This window comes from Oncorhynchus masou, chromosome 11 (assembly GCF_036934945.1).
Source record: "Oncorhynchus masou masou isolate Uvic2021 chromosome 11, UVic_Omas_1.1, whole genome shotgun sequence".
NCBI classification, from domain to species: Eukaryota; Metazoa; Chordata; class Actinopteri; order Salmoniformes; family Salmonidae; genus Oncorhynchus; species Oncorhynchus masou.
Window position 1 is genome coordinate 14318447 of NC_088222.1, and position 23827 is coordinate 14342273.

General features: G+C 40.0%; 1 protein-coding gene across 5 annotated transcripts in view; it reads right to left on the bottom strand.

Annotated features, from left to right (window-relative positions):
• The window catches only part of LOC135548150 (probable RNA-binding protein 18), a 37490-nt gene that overhangs the window by 8607 nt on the left and 5056 nt on the right, over window positions 1-23827 (bottom strand). For 3 of the 5 annotated variants that reach the window (XR_010456780.1, XM_064977461.1, XM_064977460.1), the window contains exons 2-3: window positions 1545-1671; window positions 1003-1089 (exon numbers count right to left, since the gene is read on the bottom strand). Coding sequence is in view for 3 of the 5 variants with exons in the window: in XM_064977461.1 (XP_064833533.1) it covers window positions 1003-1089; window positions 1545-1671 (214 nt within the window). In the remaining 2 variants the exon portion in view is untranslated. The remainder of the gene's footprint in view (window positions 1-1002; window positions 1090-1544; window positions 1672-23827) is intronic. The other 2 variants (XR_010456781.1, XM_064977462.1) reach the window with 1 other exon arrangement.

A 23827-nucleotide genomic window follows, 5' to 3' on the forward strand; every position in this document is an offset into this window, starting at 1 on the left:
CCCCTGGCCCGGCCACTGAGGTACTGACGGACTGGCTGGCTACACGACTGCCTTTCAGCTAATGTCCTACACTACTGCCTTTCAGCTAATGTCCTACACTACTGCCTTACAGCTAATGTCCTACACTACTGCCTTTCAGCTAATGTCCTACACTACTGCCTTTCAGCTAATGTCCTACACTACTGCCTTACAGCTAATGTCCTACACTACTGCCTTTCAGCTAATGTCCTACACTACTGCCTTTCAGCTCCTACACTACTGCCTTTATCTACACTACTGCCTTACAGCTAATGTCCTTACACTACTGCCTTTCAGCTAATTATCTACACTACTGCCTTTCAGCTAATTATCTACACTACTGCCTTTCAGCTAATGTCCTACACTACTGCCTTACAGCTAATGTCCTTACACTACTGCCTTTCAGCTAATTATCTACACTACTGCCTTTCAGCTAATTATCTACACTACTGCCTTTCAGCTAATTATCTACACTACTGCCTTACAGCTAATGTCCTACACTACTGCCTTACAGCTAATGTCCTACACTACTGCCTTTCAGCTAATTATCTACACTACTGCCTTACAGCTAATGTCCTACACTACTGCCTTACAGCTAATGTCCTACACTACTGCCTTACAGCTAATGTCCTACACTACTGCCTTACAGCTAATGTCCTACACTACTGCCTTTCAGCTAATGCCACAGCCTTTCAGCTAATTATCTACACTACTGCCCCTACAAAAACTGCCTTTCACTGCCTTTCAGCTAATGTCCTACACTACCAGCTAATATCCTACACCTTACAGACTGACCAGCTAATTATCCATAGGCAAACATAGTTGCATGCATGACGCTAACATACAGGCTAACTTTGTACAACTTAATGACCTGTATTGGGCTAGCCTTGCACCCTAACTGAGGAAGCCACAATGAATCACTGGCCATGCGTATGCATGTGTGCGTGTGTGTAAAGGCAAGAGGTTTCAGAGAGGGACCCTTACCTTTACCTGTGCGTGTACCCAGCGCACCACCAGCTTCTTGGAGAGGGCCAGCTTCCCATTCAGACAATGGATCGCCCGCTCTGCTTCCTGGAGATTGGAAAAAGAGTACGTGTTTGATCCTCATGAAAATCATAATTTCCCCCATCCGAAACTAGGTCAGTATCATTACATTGTAGTCACTTAGCAGACACTCTTATCCAAGACCTCTTACACAAACCATTGAAAAGGAATGATGATGACAACAGAGACAATAATGGCTGATTATGATGTGTGTGTATGAGGCTAATACACACAGAGTTTCTCTGCATAACACCCAGGGGACTGCCTCCCATCACATTAAACAAGAGATCTCCATCTTACCGTTGGTGGAGCCCTATTACGTTTGAAACAATATTTTCACGGGGAGAGATGGGAAATGGTCGGCTAGATCGTGCCTCTTGTCTATGCCGTCTATAGCTTTTGACTAGCCCTAACTTTTCACGTTCGTGAGCTAATCTTTTCTTGGAATTGAAAGATGTGAAATGGTTGGTTTGGTGTTGTACCTCTTTGGTGTGGAAGTTAACGAAGCAGTATCCTCGGGGCTGGCCCTCCATTGGTCCAGACTTGTGGAACAGGAAGTCAAACTGTTCCACCTTCCCAAACCTCTCCAGCAGCTTCACCGGGTGGTACCTGTACAGGGAGGGAGGGAGAGAGAAAAACACACAAACAATACTGCAGTTAGAGCATTGGGCCAGTAACCAAACGTTTGCTGGTTCGAATCCCCAAGGTGAATTGGTGAAAAATCTGTCAATGTGCCCTTGAGCAAGGCACTTAAACCCTAATTGCTCTGTATGTCGGTCTGGATAAGAGCATCTGCTAAATTACTAAAATGTCCTCCCCCAAAAATCATGTCTCTCAGTTTTGATTTGCTGTTTCAAAGTACTTAGATAAAGTAAGTCACTTTAAAGTACCATTTTGTAATCTCCAAACACATGAATGTCATTCTCAATACAGGCCTATATGCCTTTATGAATGTCTACTATCAACTAAGAACATGATAACATGATTGGTTTATGTTCCTTTGTCACAGACAGTGCTATTCTATTCTTAACATATACATCATCCACCCATGTAACATAACTACAGTATATTAGGCATCCCGGTCAGCTGACCCTGATTAGAATGACAGGTCTCTTAACACCTTTTTAGGCACAGTAAATCTTATATCCACACAATGCAGAGGATACGGCAGCAGGACAATGACAAAATAAAACAGAGGAAGCCTGAATTCCCAACAGACTCTAATTCAAGAAAAACATCCACTACTGCGTGCATTAGGCTAGCTGCCATGCTGCTGTAACCTATAGAATTCGTGGGAAATGTTATGTTATTAGCAATGGGATTCATTCTCACTAACATCCAGGAACCATTAATAATATGAATGGTTAGTGCTATCCCGTTCGGATATCCCTAACCTTAACCCCTACCCTTACCATAACCCTAACCTTACCATAACCCCAACCCTTACCACATTCCCTACCCTTACCATAACCCTCAGCTTAACCCCTACCATAACCCTAACCTTACCATAACCCTCAGCTTAACCCCTACCATAACCATAACCCCAACCCTTACCACATTCCCTACCTTTACCATAACCCTAACCTTAACCATAACCCTAACCTTACCATAACCCTAACCTTAACCCCTACCATAACCCTAACCTTACCATAACCCTAACCTTAACCATAACCCTAACCTTAACCCTAACCTTAACCCCTACCATAACCCTAACCTTAACCATAACCCTAACCATAACCCTCATCTTAAACATTTCAACTTCAATGTGGTAACGTCAGAGTTGGTACATCCCAAGGATCCCAGGTAGCAAGAATCTAATATTAATTATTTGACCATCTGACTGTGAGAAGGTCTAGACTATAGCCTCATTGTGAACACGTTAGGCTAGGAGGAGTCCTCTACAGTGGCACATGCTGTACTAGACCAGCCCGGCCTTGTACGACTCAATAGACTCATTGGATTCATTAGTCATAAACATGGCTAACAATTGTACCAGTGATACAGAGGGCCTCCAGACACAAGAGTCTCAACATTGTAAGAAGATTACGGCCTACAGTCGTGTCCAAAAGTTTTGAGAATGACACAAATATTAATTTCCAAAGTTTGCTGCTTCAGTGTCTTTAGATATTTTTGTCAGATGTTACTATGGAATACTGAAGTATAATTACAAGCATTTCATAACTGTTAAAGGCTTTTATTGACAATTACATTAAGTTGATGTAAAGAGTCAATATTTGCAGTGTTGACCCTTCTTTTTCAAGACCTCTGCAATCCGCCCTGGCATGCTGTCAATTAACTTCTGGGCCACTGATGGCAGCCCATTCTTGCATAATCAATGCTTGGAGTTTGTCAGAATTTGTGGGGTTTGTTTGTCCACCCGCCTCTTGAGGATTGACCACAAGTTCTCAATGGTATTATGGTCTGGGGAGTTTCCTGGCCATGGACCCAAAATATTTGTTTTGTTCCCCAAGCCACTTAGTTATCACCTTTGCCTTATGGCAAGTTGCTCCATTATGCTGGAAAAGGCATCGTTTGTCACCAAACTGTTCCTGGATGGTTGGGAGAAGTTGCTCTCTCATGGCTGTGTTCTTAATCAACATTGTGAGTGAGCCCACTCCCTTGGCTGAGAAGCAACCCCACACATGAATGGTCTCAGTATGCTTTACTGTTGGCATGACACAGGACTGATGGTAGCGCTCAACTTGTCTTCTCCGGACAAGCTTTTTTCCGGATGCCCCAAACAATCGGAAAGGGGATTCATCAGAGAAAATGACTTTACCCCAGTCCTCAGCAGTCCAATCCCTGTACCCTTTGCAGAATATCAGTCTGTCCCTGATGTTTTTCCTGAGAGAAGTGGCTTCTTTGCTTCCCTTCTTGACACCAGGCAATCCTCAAAAAGTCTTCACCTCACTGTGCGTGCAGATGCACTCACACCTACCTGCTGCCATTCCTGAGAAAGCTCTGTTGCTTGCTGGACTTTCTTGGGCGCCCTGAAGCCTTCTTCACAACAATTGAACCGCTCTCCTTGAAGTTCTTGATGATCCGATAAATGGTTGATTTAGGTGAAATCTTTCTGGCAGCAATATCCTTCCCTCTGAAGCCCTTTTTTTGCAAATCAATGATGACGGAACGTGTTTCCTTGCAGGTAACCATGGCTGAGAGAGGAAGAACAATGATTCCATGCACCACCCTCCTTTTGAAGCGTCCAGTCTGTTATTCGTACTCAATCAGCATGACAGAGTGATCTCCAGCCTTGTCCTCGTCAACACTCACACCTGTGTTAACAAGAGAATCACTGACATGATGTCATCTGGTCCTTTTGTGGCAGGGCTGAAATGCAGTGGAAATGTTTTTTGGGGATTCAGTTCATTTGCATGGCAAAGAGGGACTTTGCAATTAATTGCAATTCATCTGATCACTCTTCATAACATTCTGGAATATATGCAAATTGCCATCATACAAACTGAGGCAGCAGACTTTGTGAAAATTAATATTTGTGTCATTCTCAAAACTTTTGGCCACGACTGTAAATACTTTCTACACAGTCTACACACTGACGTTTAAAGGGATCATCCATACCCCAGAAATAACAATCATGAAACTGTCAATTTGGTGAAAGCCTATGTTGTATCAGTGGATGAAATAAAACGTAGTGCTGCACTCGCTCTGGGCAAGAGACCAACTGCAAGTTGAACTGGTTCTGGGCAAGAGACCAACTGCAAGCTGAACTGGCTCTGGGCAAGAGACCAACTGCAAGTTGAACTGGCTCTGGGCAAGAGACCAACTGTAAGCTGAACTGGCTCTGGGCAAGATACCAACTGCAAGTTGAACTGGCTCTGGGCAAGATACCAACTGCAAGTTGAACTGGCTCTGGGCAAGAGACCAACTGCAAGCTGAACTGGCTTTGGGCAAGAGACCAACTGTAAGCTGAACTGGCTCTGGGCAAGAGACCAACTGCAAGCTGAACTGGCTCTGGGCAAGAGACCAACTGTAAGCTGAACTGGCTCTGGGCAAGAGACCAACTGTAAGCTGAACTTGGTGGGATAGACTCCTAAATTGATAGTGAAGTTTGTTTACGGCAATTTTATTGCCAACTAGCGACTTCACATGCTGACATTGATATTATTGTGTGTAGCTACGTTTGCTAGCTAGTGAGCTAGCCAGCCCAGAGAGAGAGACATTGTGGGTTTTGTCAACTTGAGCCTCAACAGATTTCCAATGATTTTTCTAGCATCCTTGATATAACAAAATGTAATATTTGTAAAAAATATATATATATTTTCATATATTAGTGTTATTTTACATTGTTTGACACTGTTAATCATAGGAAGTAGTGGTTTACAGGATGGATTATCCCTTTAAGTAGAAGTGATTATGAGAGTTCTCTCAAATATCCCTACAGTAGCCTAGAACAGAGAGAGAAGTTAAGAAAACAGTAAAGGATCAACTGTATGTGTAGTCCGAGCTGTAATATAAATGGGGGAGGAGCAGTCTGAACAAGATGCAGACAATTTCATATGTCCATGTCGACTGTCTGTATTAGTGGGCAGCCTAGCATGCAGTCTGTGCGCGTAGGAGAGTGTATTTTCTCTGTTATCCAAGCCAAATATCACTGTCCATGCACGTCATGAGTCTGTGCGGCACGCTACTCATTCACAGGGGTCATTATAAGAGCATCTCCAGCGTAGACTGGGCATGACCAGATCATGAATAGAAAGGTTACCTTGTCATACAGTCATAATATAACCTTTATATTCATTATCTCTCATGGAATCCTCACTCTAAAACAGGTAGTCGTTGTGTCATAGTCATTTGTGATGCAAGGGTTGACTCACAAACAGCCCTCGGGGTTATATCAGCTGGGCGGGTGGGTCAGGAAATATTGTGTGGATTGAATAAAAATATAGCAATGCCTTGAAAAAAATCCATTAATCTACCATTAATTCATCATTAATCAATCATTAATCCATCATCAATCCATCATTAATCTACCATTCATCTGTCACTCATCTATCATTAATTTATTATTCTTGTGAATGCTACAGAACTGTTTTGCTAGACCAACTGGTAAGTGGTGTCTTCAGTGATATTTTCAACCTCTCCCTGACCGAGTCTGTAATACCTACATGTTTCAAGCAGACCACCATAGTCCCTGTGCCGAAGAAAGCGAAGGTAACCTACCTAAATAACTACCGCCCCGTAGCACTCACGTCGGTAGTCATGAAGTGCCATGAAGTGCTTTGAAAGGCGGGTCATGGCTCACTTCAACCTAGACCCACCTCAATTCGCATACTGCCCCAACAGATCATGCAATCTCAATCGCACTCCACACTGCCCTTTCCCACCTGGACAAAAGGAACACCTATGTGAGAATGGTGTTCATTGACTACAGCTCAGCGTTCAACACCATAGTACCCTCAAAGCTCATCACTAAGCTAAGGACCCTGGGACTAAACACCTTCCTCTGCAACTGGATCCTGGACTTCCTGACAGGCACCCCCAGGTGGTAAGGGTAGGTAACAACACATCTGCTACGCTGATTCTCAACACGGGGGCCCCTCAGGGGTGCGTGCTCAGTCCCCTCCTGTACTCTCCTTTGACACACGACTGCGTGGCCAAGCATGACTCCAAAAAAAACAAAAAAAAGGTTTGCTGACGCCTGATCACTGACAACGATGAGACAGCCTATAGGGAGGTCAGAAACCTGCCAGTGTGGTGCCAGGACAACAACCTCTCCCTTAATGGGAGCAAGACAAAGGAGCTGATCGTGGACTACAGGAAAAGGAGGGCCGAGCACATCTCCATTCACATCGACAGGGCTGTAGTGGAGCGGCTTGAGATTTTCAAGTTCCTTCTTGTCCAAATCGCCAACAAACTATCATGGTCCAAACACACCACGACAGTCGCGAAGAGGAGACGACAACACCTTTCCCCCTAAAATATTTGGCATGGGTCCCCAGATCCTCAAAAAGTTCTACAGCTGCACCATCAAGACCATCCTGACTGGTTGCGTCACCATCTGGTATGGCGGCCTCCGACCATAGGGCGCTACAGAGGGTAGTGCGTACGGCCCAGTACATCACTGGGGCCAAGCTTCCTGCCATCCAGGACCTCTATACCAGGCGGGGTCAGAGGAAGGCCCAAACAATTGTCAATGACTCCAGTCACCCAAGTCATAGACTGCTCTCTCTGCTACCACACGGCAAGTGGTACCGGAAGGCCAAGTCTAGGTCCAAGAGTCTTGTAAACAGCTTCTACCCCCAAGCCATAAGACTGCTGAACAATTCATCAAATGGCCACCAGACTATTTACATTGACCCCCTCCTTGTTTTTACACTGCTGCTACTCGCTGTTTATTATCTATCACTTTACCCCAACCTACATGTACAAATTACCATGACGAACCTGTACCCCAGCACATTGACTCGGTACCGGTACCCCTATATATAGCCTTGTTATTTTATTGGGTTACTTTTGACTTTATTTAGTAAATATTTTCTTAACTCTATTTCTTGAACTGCATTGTTGGTCAAGGGTTTGTCAGTAAAGAAAAGGGAGGGCCAGAACAGACATTTGGGAAAGAGTTGGTGAAGTGGTAACAGGATGATAGCAGTGACGGTTATGTTATGTGTGGTGATTGTGAGGCGCTGTACAAATTCAACAGTCACAAGATCGGACTTCAAATAGGCCAATGACAGGTCAAGGGAACTGTAGCCTGCTGTTCAGATGGGTAAAATGGACACTGAAATCTGGACTCTGACTGTAGGTCTATAACCTCTCACATTGCCTTAATATTAACTCCTGCAGAATTAAACATTTCTTGCACTAAAATGATACACCAAATGTAGGCTACATTTTGACTGGGGAACAGGAGTGGAGAAATATGATTTATTTATTTCAGTATCTTGAGAGAATGTGAATGGTCAGTTAGATACCGTCTGTAGAGGTGCTGTAGAGGTGCATCATAAGCACTGATAGCACTTCAACCACATTAAATATGCATCCTAGCTGAACTGAAATCTAATCAGCAACATGTTGGGTCGTTTACACAGGTTTCTATTTCCTTACAACCAGTCAAACCCATGTCATTTTCATGTTTTGCACTGAATATTTTTTATTTGAAGTCTTTGCTCCGAGAAAGAAGCAGAGATGAAAGCGTTGCCAATGTCAACTAGATTAAACATTCATGTCAATGTCAACTAAATATTCATTCTATCATGTATGACATTATTCTGGTGAGTAAAGGTTTATTTAGACTTCTAGGGCAACATATAATGACAGAAGAGACGCTGCATCTACAGTATCTAATTAAACACAAGTTGACTAACAAATAGTCTACCAAAATGTCGGAAATTAGAAGCAGAAACATATTTAAAACCAGGCAAAAAAAGAATCCTGCACCACCTGTCAAATCGTCCTGCCTTCTCTTAACTAACCTATCACATACATACTGCCTTCTCTTAACTAACCTATCACATACATACTGCCTTCTCTTAACTAACCTATCACATACATACTGCCTTCTCTTAACTAACCTATCACATACATACTGCCTTCTCTTAACTAACCTATCACATACATACTGCCTTCTCTTAACTAACCTATCACATACATACTGCCTTCTCTTAACTAACCTATCACATACATACTGCCTTCTCTTAACTAACCTATCACATACATACTGCCTTCTCTTAACTAACCTATCACATACATACTGCCTTCTCTTAACTAACCTATCACATACATACTGCCTTCTCTTAACTAACCTTAATCTATCATACATACTGCCTTCTCTTAACTAACCTATCACATACATAACATCCTGTCTTCTCTTAACTAACCTATCACATACATACTGCCTTCTCTTAACTAACCTATCACATACATACTGCCTTCTCTTAACTAACCTATCACATACATCCTGCCTTCTCTTAACTAACCTATCACATACATCCTGCCTTCTCTTAACTAACCTATCACATACATCCTGCCTTCTCTTAACTAACCTATCACATACATCCTGCCTTCTCTTAACTAACCTATCACATACATACTGCCTTCTCTTAACTAACCTATCACATACATACATACTGCCTTCTCTTAACTAACCTATCACATACATACTGCCTTCTCTTAACTAACCTATCACATACATCCTGCCTTCTCTTAACTAACCTATCACATACATACATACTGCCTTCTCTTAACTAACCTATCACATACATCCTGCCTTCTCTTAACTAACCTATCACATACATACATACTGCCTTCTCTTAACTAACCTATCACATACATACTGCCTTCTCTTAACTAACCTATCACATACATACTGCCTTCTCTTAACTAACCTATCACATACGTCCTGCCTTCTCTTAACTAACCTATCACATACATACTGCCTTCTCTTAACTAACCTATCACATACATACTGCCTTCTCTTAACTAACCTATCACATATATACGTCCTGCCTTCTCTTAACTAACCTATCACATACATACTGCCTTCTCTTAACTAACCTATCACATACATCCTGCCTTCTCTTAACTAACCTATCACATATATACGTCCTGCCTTCTCTTAACTAACCTATCACATACATCCTGCCTTCTCTTAACTAACCTATCACATACATCCTGCCTTCTCTTAACTAACCTATCACATACATACTGCCTTCTCTTAACTAACCTATCACATACATCCTGCCTTCTCTTAACTAACCTATCACATATATACGTCCTGCCTTCTCTTAACTAACCTATCACATATATACGTCCTGCCTTCTCTTAACTAACCTATCACATATATACGTCCTGCCTTCTCTTAACTAACCTATCACATACATACTGCCTTCTCTTAACTAACCTATCACATATATACGTCCTGCCTTCTCTTAACTAACCTATCACATATATACGTCCTGCCTTCTCTTAACTAACCTATCACATACATACTGCCTTCTCTTAACTAACCTATCACATACATACTGCCTTCTCTTAACTAACCTATCACATACATACTGCCTTCTCTTAACTAACCTATCACATACATACTGCCTTCTCTTAACTAACCTATCACATACATACATACTGCCTTCTCTTAACTAACCTATCACATACATACATACTGCCTTCTCTTAACTAACCTATCACATACATACTGCCTTCTCTTAACTAACCTATCACATACATACTGCCTTCTCTTAACTAACCTATCACATACATACTGCCTTCTCTTAACTAACCTATCACATACATACATACTGCCTTCTCTTAACTAACCTATCACATACATACATACTGCCTTCTCTTAACTAACCTATCACATATATACATACTGCCTTCTCTTAACTAACCTATCACATACATACTGCCTTCTCTTAACTAACCTATCACATACATACTGCCTTCTCTTAACTAACCTATCACATACATACTGCCTTCTCTTAACTAACCTATCACATACATACATACTGCCTTCTCTTAACTAACCTATCACATACATACATACTGCCTTCTCTTAACTAACCTATCACATACATACTGCCTTCTCTTAACTAACCTATCACATACATACTGCCTTCTCTTAACTAACCTATCACATACATACTGCCTTCTCTTAACTAACCTATCACATACATACATACTGCCTTCTCTTAACTAACCTATCACATACATACATTCTCTTAACCTATCATCCTCTTAACTTAACTAACCTATCACATACATACTGCCTTCTCTTAACTAACCTATCACATACTGCCTTCTCTTAACTAACCTGCCATTCTCTTAACTAACCTATCACATACATCACATACGCCCTGCCTTCTCTTAACTACATACTGCCTGCCTCTTAACTAACCTATCACATACATACTGCCTTCTCTTAACTAACCTATCACATACATACTGCCTTCTCTTAACTAACCTATCACATACATACTGCCTTCTCTTAACTAACCTATCACATACATACTGCCTTCTCTTAACTAACCTATCACATACATACTTCCTGCCTTTTCTTAACTAACCTATCACATACATACTGCCTTCTCTTAACTAACCTATCACATACATACTGCCTTCTCTTAACTAACCTATCACATACATACTGCCTTCTCTTAACTAACCTATCACATACATACTGCCTTCTCTTAACTAACCTATCACATACATACTGCCTTCTCTTAACTAACCTATCACATACATACTGCCTTCTCTTAACTAACCTATCACATATATACTGCCTTCTCTTAACTAACCTATCACATACATACATCCTGTCTTCTCTTAACTAACCTATCACATACATCCTGCCTTCTCTTAACTAACCTATCACATACATCCTGCCTTCTCTTAACTAACCTATCACATACATCCTGCCTTCTCTTAACTAACCTATCACATACATCCTGCCTTCTCTTAACTAACCTATCACATACATACTGCCTTCTCTTAACTAACCTATCACATACATACTGCCTTCTCTTAACTAACCTATCACATACATACATACTGCCTTCTCTTAACTAACCTATCACATACATACTGCCTTCTCTTAACTAACCTATCACATACATCCTGCCTTCTCTTAACTAACCTATCACATACATACATACTGCCTTCTCTTAACTAACCTATCACATACATCCTGCCTTCTCTTAACTAACCTATCACATACATACATACTGCCTTCTCTTAACTAACCTATCACATACATACTGCCTTCTCTTAACTAACCTATCACATACATACTGCCTTCTCTTAACTAACCTATCACATACATACTGCCTTCTCTTAACTAACCTATCACATACATACTGCCTTCTCTTAACTAACCTATCACATATATCTTAACTAACCTTCTCTTAACTAAACCTATCACATACATACTGCCTTCTCTTAACTAACCTATCACATACATACTGCCTTCTCTTAACTAACCTATCACATACATACATCCTGCCTTCTCTTAACTAACCTATCACATATATACTAACCTATCACATTGCCTTCTCTTAACTAACCTATCACATACATACTGCCTTCTCTTAACTAACCTATCACATATATACATACTGCCTTCTCTTAACTAACCTATCACATACATACTGCCTTCTCTTAACTAACCTATCACATACATACATACTGCCTTCTCTTAACTAACCTATCACATACATACATACTGCCTTCTCTTAACTAACCTATCACATACATACATACTGCCTTCTCTTAACTAACCTATCACATACATACTGCCTTCTCTTAACTAACCTATCACATACATACTGCCTTCTCTTAACTAACCTATCACATACATACATACTGCCTTCTCTTAACTAACCTATCACATTTACATACATACTGCCTTCTCTTAACTAACCTATCACATACATACTGCCTTCTCTTAACTAACCTATCACATACATACTGCCTTCTCTTAACTAACCTATCACATACATACATACTGCCTTCTAACTTAACATAACCTAATAACCATACATACATACTGCCTTCTCTTAACTAACCTATCACATACATACATACTGCCTTCTCTTAACGAACCTATCACATACATACTGCCTTCTCTTAACTAACCTATCACATACATACTGCCTTCTCTTAACTAACCTATCACATACATACTGCCTTCTCTTAACTAACCTATCACATACATACATACTGCCTTCTAACTAACCTTAACTAACCTTATCTTAACATACATACATACTGCCTTCTCTTAACTAACCTATCACATACATACTGCCTTCTCTTAACTAACCTATCACATACGTCCTGCCTTCTCTTAACTAACCTATCACATATATACATACTGCCTTCTCTTAACTAACCTATCACATACATCCTGCCTTCTCTTAACGAGCCTATCACATACATACTGCCTTCTCTTAACTAACCTATCACATACGTCCTGCCTTCTCTTAACTAACCTATCACATACATACATACTGCCTTCTCTTAACTAACCTATCACATACATCCTGCCTTCTCTTAACTAACCTATCACATACATACTGCCTTCTCTTAACTAACCTATCACATACATACTGCCTTCTCTTAACTAACCTATCACATATATACTGCCTTCTCTTAACTAACCTATCACATACATACTGCCTTCTCTTAACTAACCTATCACATACATACTGCCTTCTCTTAACTAACCTATCACATACATACTGCCTTCTCTTAACTAACCTATCACATACATACTGCCTTCTCTTAACTAACCTATCACATACATACTGCCTTCTCTTAACTAACCTATCACATACATACATGCCTTCTCTTAACTAACCTATCACATACATACTGCCTTCTCTTAACTAACCTATCACATACATACTGCCTTCTCTTAACTAACCTATCACATACATACTGCCTTCTCTTAACTAACCTATCACATACATACATCCTGCCTTCTCTTAACTAACCTATCACATACATCCTGCCTTCTCTTAACTAACCTATCACATACATACTGCCTTCTCTTAACTAACCTATCACATACATACTGCCTTCTCTTAACTAACCTATCACATACATACATACTGCCTTCTCTTAACTAACCTATCACATATATACTGCCTTCTCTTAACTAACCTATCACATACATACTGCCTTCTCTTAACTAACCTATCACATACATACTGCCTTCTCTTAACTAACCTATCACATACATACTGCCTTCTCTTAACTAACCTATCACATACATACATCCTGCCTTCTCTTAACTAACCATATCTAACCTATACATCCTGCCTTCTCTTAACTAACCTATCACATACATACTGCCTTCTCTTAACTAACCTATCACATACATACTGCCTTCTCTTAACTAACCTATCACATACATACATGCCTTCTCTTAACTAACCTATCACATACATAACATCCTGCCTTCTCTTAACTAACCTATCACATACATCCTAACCTTCTCTTTAACTAACCTATCACATACATACTGCCTTCTCTTAACTAACCTATCACATACATACTGCCTTCTCTTAACTAACCTATCACATACATACTGCCTTCTCTTAACTAACCTATCACATACATACTGCCTTCTCTTAACTAACCTATCACATACATACTGCCTTCTCTTAACTAACCTATCACATACATACTGCCTTCTCTTAACTAACCTATCACATACATACGTCCTGCCTTCTCTTAACTAACCTATCACATACATACGTCCTGCCTTCTCCTAACTAACCTATCACATACATCCTGCCTTCTCTTAACTAACCTATCACATACATACATACTGCCTTCTCTTAACTAACCTATCACATACATCCTGCCTTCTCTTAACTAACCTATCACATACATACTGCCTTCTCTTAACTAACCTATCACATATATACATACTGCCTTCTCTTAACTAACCTATCACATACATACTGCCTTCTCTTAACTAACCAATCACATACATACTGCCTTCTCTTAACTAACCTATCACATACATACTGCCTTCTCTTAACTAACCTATCATACATACATACTGCCTTCTCTTAACTAACCTATCACATACATACTGCCTTCTCTTAACTAACCTATCACATACATACTGCCTTCTCTTAACTAACCTATCACATACATACTGCCTTCTCTTAACTAACCTATCACATACATCCTGCCTTCTCTTAACTAACCTATCACATACATACATCCTGCCTTCTCTTAACTAACCTATCACATACATACGTCCTGCCTTCTCTTAACTAACCTATCACATACATACTGCCTTCTCTTTACTAACCTATCACATACATCCTGCCTTCTCTTAACTAACCTATCACATAAATACATCCTGCCTTCTCTTAACTAACCTATCACATACATACGTCCTGCCTTCTCTTAACTAACCTATCACATACATACGTCCTGCCTTCTCTTAACTAACCTATCAAATACATACATCCTGCCTTCTCTTAACTAACCTATCACATACATCCTGCCTTCTCTTAACTAACCTATCACATAAATACATCCTGCCTTCTCTTAACTAACCTATCACATACATACGCCTTCTCTTAACTAACCTATCACATACATACTGCCTTCTCCTAACTAACCTATCACATACATACATCCTGCCTTCTCCTAACTAACCTATCACATACATACGCCTTCCTGCCTTCTCTTATCTAACCTATCACATACATACATCCTGCCTTCTCTTAACTAACCTATCACATACATACATCCTGCCTTCTCTTAACTAACCTATCACATACAAACATACTGCCTTCTCTTAACTAACCTATCACATACATACATACTGCCTTCTCTTAACTAACCTATCACATACATACATACTGCCTTCTCTTAACGAGCCTATGTTCTATATTAGCAGGTTATGTCACATATATTCATACTGCCTTCTCTTAACGAGCCTATGTTCTATATTAGCAGGTTAAATCACATACATACATACTGCCTTCTCTTAACGAGCCTATGTTCTATATTAGCAGGTTATATCACATAAATACATACTGCCTTCTCTTAACGAGCCTATGTTCTATATTAGCAGGTTATATCACATACATACGTCCTGCCTTCTCTTAACGAGCCTATGTTCTATATTAGCAGGTTATATCACATACATACGTCCTGCCTTCTCTTAACGAGCCTATGTTCTATATTAGCAGGTTATATCACATAAATACATCCTGCCTTCTCTTAACGAGCCTATGTTCTTTATTAGCAGGTTATATCACATAAATACATACTGCCTTCTCTAACTAACCTATCACATACATACATCCTGCCTTCTCTTAACTAGCCTATGTTCTATATTAGCAGGTTATATCACATAAATACATCCTGCCTTCTCTTAACGAGCCTATGTTCTATATTAGCAGGTTATATCACATAAATACATCCTGCCTTCTCTTAACGAGCCTATGTTCTATATTAGCAGGTTATATCACATAAATACGTCCTGCCTTCTCTTAACGAGCCTATGTTCTATATTAGCAGGTTATATCACATAAATACATCCTGCCTTCTCTTAACGAACCTATGTTCTATATTAGCAGGTTATATTACATAAATACATCCTGCCTTCTCTTAACTAACCTATGTTCTATATTAGCAGGTTATATCACATACATACGTCCTGCCTTCTTAACTACGGACCTATCACATACATACGTCCTGCCTTCTCTTAACGAGCCTATGTTCTATATTAGCAGGTTATATCACATACATATGTCCTGCCTTCTCTTAACGAGCCTATGTTCTATATTAGCAGGTTATATCACATAAATATATCCTGCCTTCTCTTAACGAGCCTATGTTCTATATTAGCAGGTTATATCACATAAATACATCCTGCCTTCTCTTAACGAGCCTATGTTCTATATTTGCAGGTTATATCACATACATACGTCCTGCCTTTCTTACCGACGGACCTATCACATACATACGTCCTGCCTTCTCTTAACGAGCCTATGTTCTATATTACAGGTTATATCACATACATACGTCCTGCCTTCTCTTAACGAGCCTATGTTCTATATTAGCAGGTTATATCACATACATACGTCCTGCCTTCTCCTAACTAACCTATCACATAAATACATCCTGCCTTCTCTTAACGAGCCTATGTTCTATATTAGCAGGTTATATCACATACATACGTCCTGCCTTCTCTTAACGAGCCTATGTTCTATATTAGCAGGTTATATCACATAAATACATCCTGCCTTCTCTTAACGAGCCTATGTTCTATATTAGCAGGTTATATCACATACATACGTCCTGCCTTCTCTTAACGAGCCTATGTTCTATATTAGCAGGTTATATCACATACATACGTCCTGCCTTCTCTTAACATACCTATGTTCTATATTAGCAGGTTATATCACATACATACGTCCTGCCTTCTCTTAACGAGCCTATGTTCTATATTAGCAGGTTATATCACATAAATACATACTGCCTTCTCTTAACGAGCCTATGTTCTATATTAGCAGGTTATATCACATAAATACATCCTGCCTTCTCTTAACGAGCCTATGTTCTATATTAGCAGGTTATATCACATAAATACATCCTGCCTTCTCTTAACTAATCTATCACATATATACATCCTGCCTTCTCCTAACTAACCTATCACATAAATACATCCTGCTTTCTCCTAACTAACCTATCACATACATACATCCTGCCTTCTCTTAACTAACCTATCACATACATACGTCCTGCCTTCTCTTAACTAACCTATCACATACATACGTCCTGCCTTCTCCTAACTAACCTATCACATACATCCTGCCTTCTCTTAACTAACCTATCACATACATACTGCCTTCTCTTAACTAACCTATCACATACATACTGCCTTCTCTTAACTAACCTATCACATACATACTGCCTTCTCTTAACTAACCTATCACATATATACATACTGCCTTCTCTTAACTAACCTATCACATACATACTGCCTTCTCTTAACTAACCAATCACATACATACTGCCTTCTCTTAACTAACCTATCACATACATACTGCCTTCTCTTAACTAACCTATCACATACATACTGCCTTCTCTTAACTAACCTATCACATACATACTGCCTTCTCTTAACTAACCTATCACATACATACTGCCTTCTCTTAACTAACCTATCACATACATACTGCCTTCTCTTAACTAACCTATCACATACATCCTGCCTTCTCTTAACTAACCTATCACATACATACATCCTGCCTTCTCTTAACTAACCTATCACATACATACGTCCTGCCTTCTCTTAACTAACCTATCACATACATACTGCCTTCTCTTTACTAACCTATCACATACATCCTGCCTTCTCTTAACTAACCTATCACATAAATACATCCTGCCTTCTCTTAACTAACCTATCACATACATACGTCCTGCCTTCTCCTAACTAACCTATCACATACATACGTCCTGCCTTCTCTTAACTAACCTATCAAATACATACATCCTGCCTTCTCTTAACTAACCTATCACATACATCCTGCCTTCTCTTAACTAACCTATCACATAAATACATCCTGCCTTCTCTTAACTAACCTATCACATACATACGTCCTGCCTTCTCCTAACTAACCTATCACATACATACGTCCTGCCTTCTCCTAACTAACCTATCACATACATACGTCCTGCCTTCTCTTATCTAACCTATCACATACATACGTCCTGCCTTCTCTTAACTAACCTATCACATACATACATCCTGCCTTCTCTTAACTAACCTATCACATACAAACATACTGCCTTCTCTTAACTAACCTATCACATACATACATACTGCCTTCTCTTAACTAACCTATCACATACATACATACTGCCTTCTCTTAACGAGCCTATGTTCTATATTAGCAGGTTATGTCACATATATTCATTCTGCCTTCTCTTAACGAGCCTATGTTCTATATTAGCAGGTTAAATCACATACATACATACTGCCTTCTCTTAACGAGCCTATGTTCTATATTAGCAGGTTATATCACATAAATACATACTGCCTTCTCTTAACGAGCCTATGTTCTATATTAGCAGGTTATATCACATACATACGTCCTGCCTTCTCTTAACGAGCCTATGTTCTATATTAGCAGGTTATATCACATACATACGTCCTGCCTTCTCTTAACGAGCCTATGTTCTATATTAGCAGGTTATATCACATAAATACATCCTGCCTTCTCTTAACGAGCCTATGTTCTTTATTAGCAGGTTATATCACATAAATACATACTGCCTTCTCCTAACTAACCTATCACATACATACATCCTGCCTTCTCTTAACGAGCCTATGTTCTATATTAGCAGGTTATATCACATAAATACATCCTGCCTTCTCTTAACGAGCCTATGTTCTATATTAGCAGGTTATATCACATAAATACATCCTGCCTTCTCTTAACGAGCCTATGTTCTATATTAGCAGGTTATATCACATAAATACGTCCTGCCTTCTCTTAACGAGCCTATGTTCTATATTAGCAGGTTATATCACATAAATACATCCTGCCTTCTCTTAACGAGCCTATGTTCTATATTAGCAGGTTATATTACATAAATACATCCTGCCTTCTCTTAACGAGCCTATGTTCTATATTAGCAGGATATATCACATACATACGTCCTGCCTTCGACCGACGGACCTATCACATACATACGTCCTGCCTTCTCTTAACGAGCCTATGTTCTATATTAGCAGGTTATATCACATACATATGTCCTGCCTTCTCTTAACGAGCCTATGTTCTATATTAGCAGGTTATATCACATAAATATATCCTGCCTTCTCTTAACGAGCCTATGTTCTATATTAGCAGGTTATATCACATAAATACATCCTGCCTTCTCTTAATGAGCCTATGTTCTATATTAGCAGGTTATATCACATACATACGTCCTGCCTTCGACCGACGGACCTATCACATACATACGTCCTGCCTTCTCTTAACGAGCCTATGTTCTATATTAGCAGGTTATATCACATACATACGTCCTGCCTTCTCTTAACGAGCCTATGTTCTATATTAGCAGGTTATATCACATACATACGTCCTGCCTTCTCCTAACTAACCTATCACATAAATACATCCTGCCTTCTCTTAACGAGCCTATGTTCTATATTAGCAGGTTATATCACATACATACGTCCTGCCTTCTCTTAACGAGCCTATGTTCTATATTAGCAGGTTATATCACATAAATACATCCTGCCTTCTCTTAACGAGCCTATGTTCTATATTAGCAGGTTATATCACATACATACGTCCTGCCTTCTCTTAACGAGCCTATGTTCTATATTAGCAGGTTATATCACATACATACGTCCTGCCTTCTCTTAACGAGCCTATGTTCTATATTAGCAGGTTATATCACATACATACGTCCTGCCTTCTCTTAACGAGCCTATGTTCTATATTAGCAGGTTATATCACATAAATACATACTGCCTTCTCTTAACGAGCCTATGTTCTATATTAGCAGGTTATATCACATAAATACGTCCTGCCTTCTCTTAACGAGCCTATGTTCTATATTAGCAGGTTATATCACATAAATACGTCCTGCCTTCTCTTAACTAATCTATCACATATATACGTCCTGCCTTCTCCTAACTAACCTATCACATAAATACATCCTGCTTTCTCCTAACTAACCTATCACATACATACATCCTGCCTTCTCTTAACTAACCTATCACATACATACATCCTGCCTTCTCTTAACTAACCTATCACATAAATACGTCCTGCCTTCTCTTAACTAATCTATCACATAAATACGTCCTGCCTTCTCCTAACTAACCTATCACATATATACGTCCTGCCTTCTCTTAACTAACCTATCACATAAATACGTCCTGCCTTCTCCTAACTAACCTATCACATAAATACGTCCTGCCTTCTCCTAACTAACCTATCACATAAATACGTCCTGCCTTCTCCTAACTAACCTATCACATAAATACGTCCTGCTTTCTCCTAACTAACCTATCACATATATACATCCTGCCTTCTCTTAACTAACCTATCACATATATACGTCCTGCCTTCTCTTAACTAACCTATCACATAAATACGTCCTGCTTTCTCCTAACTAACCTATCACATATATACATCCTGCTTTCTCCTAACTAACCTATCACATATATACATCCTGCCTTCTCTTAACTAACCTATCACATATATACGTCCTGCCTTCTCCTAACTAACCTATCACATAAATACGTCCTGCCTTCTCTTAACTAACCTATCACATATATACGTCCTGTCTTCTCTTAACTAACCTATCACATAAATATGTCCTGCCTTCTCCTAACTAACCTATCACATAAATACATCCTGCTTTCTCCTAACTAACCTATCACATACATACATCCTGCCTTCTCTTAACTAACCTATCACATAAATACGTCCTGCCTTCTCTTAACTAATCTATCACATAAATACGTCCTGCCTTCTCCTAACTAACCTATCACATATATACGTCCTGCCTTCTTTTAACTAACCTATCACATACATACGTCCTGCCTTCGACCGACAGACCTATCACATACATACGTCCTGCCTTCTCTTAACGAGCCTATGTTCTATATTAGCAGGTTATTATATCTAACATACATAAATACATCCTGCCTTCTCTTAACGAGCCTATGTTCTATATTAGCAGGTTATATCACATACATACGTCCTGCCTTCTCCTAACTAACCTATCACATAAATACATCCTGCCTTCTCTTAACGAGCCTATGTTCTATATTAGCAGGTTATATCACATACATACGTCCTGCCTTTCTCTTAACATAAATACAGCCTATGTTCTATATTAGCAGGTTATATCACATAAATACATCCTGCCTTCTCTTAACGAGCCTATGTTCTATATTAGCAGGTTATATCACATAAATACATCCTGCCTTCTCTTAACGAGCCTATGTTCTATATTAGCAGGTTATATCACATACATACGTCCTGCCTTCTCTTAACGAGCCTATGTTCTATATTAGCAGGTTATATCACATACATACGTCCTGCCTTCTCTTAACGAGCCTATGTTCTATATTAGCAGGTTATATCACATAAATACATACTGCCTTCTCTTAACGAGCCTATGTTCTATATTAGCAGTTTATATCACATAAATACGTCCTGCCTTCTCTTAACGAGCCTATGTTCTATATTAGCAGGTTATATCACATAAATACGTCCTGCCTTCTCTTAACTAATCTATCACATATATACGTCCTGCCTTCTCTTAACTAATCTATCACATATATACGTCCTGCCTTCTAACTAACCTATCACATAAATACGTCCTGCCTTCTCCTAACTAACCTATCACATAAATACGTCCTGCCTTCTCCTAACTAACCTATCACATATATACGTCCTGCCTTCTCCTAACTAACCTATCACATAAATACGTCCTGCTTTCTCCTAACTAACCTATCACATACATACATCCTGCCTTCTCTTAACTAACCTATCACATAAATACGTCCTGCCTTCTCTTAACTAATCTATCACATAAATACGTCCTGCCTTCTCCTAACTAACCTATCACATATATACGTCCTGCCTTCTCTTAACTAACCTATCACATATATACGTCCTGCCTTCTCTTAACTAACCTATCACATATATACGTCCTGCCTTCTCTTAACTAACCTATCACATATATACGTCCTGCCTTCTCTTAACTAACCTATCACATATATACGTCCTGCCTTCTCTTAACTAACCTATCACATAAATACATCCTGCCTTCTCCTAACTAACCTATCACATAAATACGTCCTGCCTTCTCTTAACTAACCTATCACACACACACACACACACACACACACACACACACACACACACACACACACACACACACACACACACACACACACACACACGGGCGATGGAAGATGGGTGCGGTTGTACAAACAGCTGACCCGCACAGCACTAATAGTCATCACAGGTATGTTGGAAGCAAGACATTAAGCCACAGGTAGCCTAACTGCCAAAATAAAGGAAACAACTAACAAGTGTCTTAATAGGGTGTTGGGACACCATGAGCCAGAATAGCTTCTATGCGCCTTGACATAGATTCTACACGCGTCTGGAACTCTATTGGAGGGACGCAACAACATTCTTCCACAAGAAATTCCATAATTTGGTGTTTTGTTGATGGAAAACTGTCTCAGGTGCTGCTCCAGAATCTCCCATAAGTGTTCAGTTGGTGTGAGATGTGGTGACTGTGACGGCCATGGCTTATGGTTTGAGAGTTTTTCTGCTCATCAAACCACCAGTTACCACTTGTGCCCTGTGGATGGGGCATTGTCATCTTATGTGGGCATAGCAATGGTAGCCAAAACAATGGCCTGCCCAGCAATTTCATACATGGCCCTAATGGGATATTAATTGACTCAGGAGCCACACCTGTGTGGAAACACCTGCTTTCAATACACTTTGTATCCCTCATTTACTCAAGTGTTTCCATTATTTTGGCAGTTCCCTGTACATTGGCAGATGTTGAATTCCTCAGTGCAATAGAGCCTCAGGTCAGGCATTAGCCTAAGTCTAACATTAGCCTAGGTCTAACATCAGGTATTTATTGATCTCAAGCTTAGAACCAAAGTGGGATATGTCACAACATGTTCCCTTTTGAAGACTAATCACTTAGTTTCTTTGATAGTCACAGAGAGACGGCCTGGGAATTATGCTGAGAAGCTCGGGCCAAAGTTACTTTTATATTTTTTGTCCAGCACCGTTATATTTAATCCTAGAAAGGTATGTAGCCTAGGAGGGGGGGTACAGGGGGTCCTGGGCTGCATCCCAAATGGTTCACTATATAGTGCACTACCATTGTCCAGGGATCACTCTGGTCAAAAGTAGTGCACTATATAAGGAATAGGATGTCATTTGGGCCACAGCCCTGGATGTATTAATGTCTTCCCTTGGCCTCCCTAGAGATTTCTCTCCAAGGAGAATTTCTCACTTTCCCAGACTCCACCCTCTGCAGGCTGGAATGGTGGGTCTTCCTGCAACCTGCTGGCACAGATTGAGGAATTGATAGTGGACTGATACACCGGGAAGGACCACGGGAGGGGACAAACCACTTCTGGCCTTTAACAAGACCACAATGCACTTCTCCTGGGGGCTATAAAGCGTGCCGGCCGGCAGGAGGAGGAGGTGGTAGGGGGAGGTGGAAGGGAGGAAAGGTCCGCTGAGGGGAAGAGTGA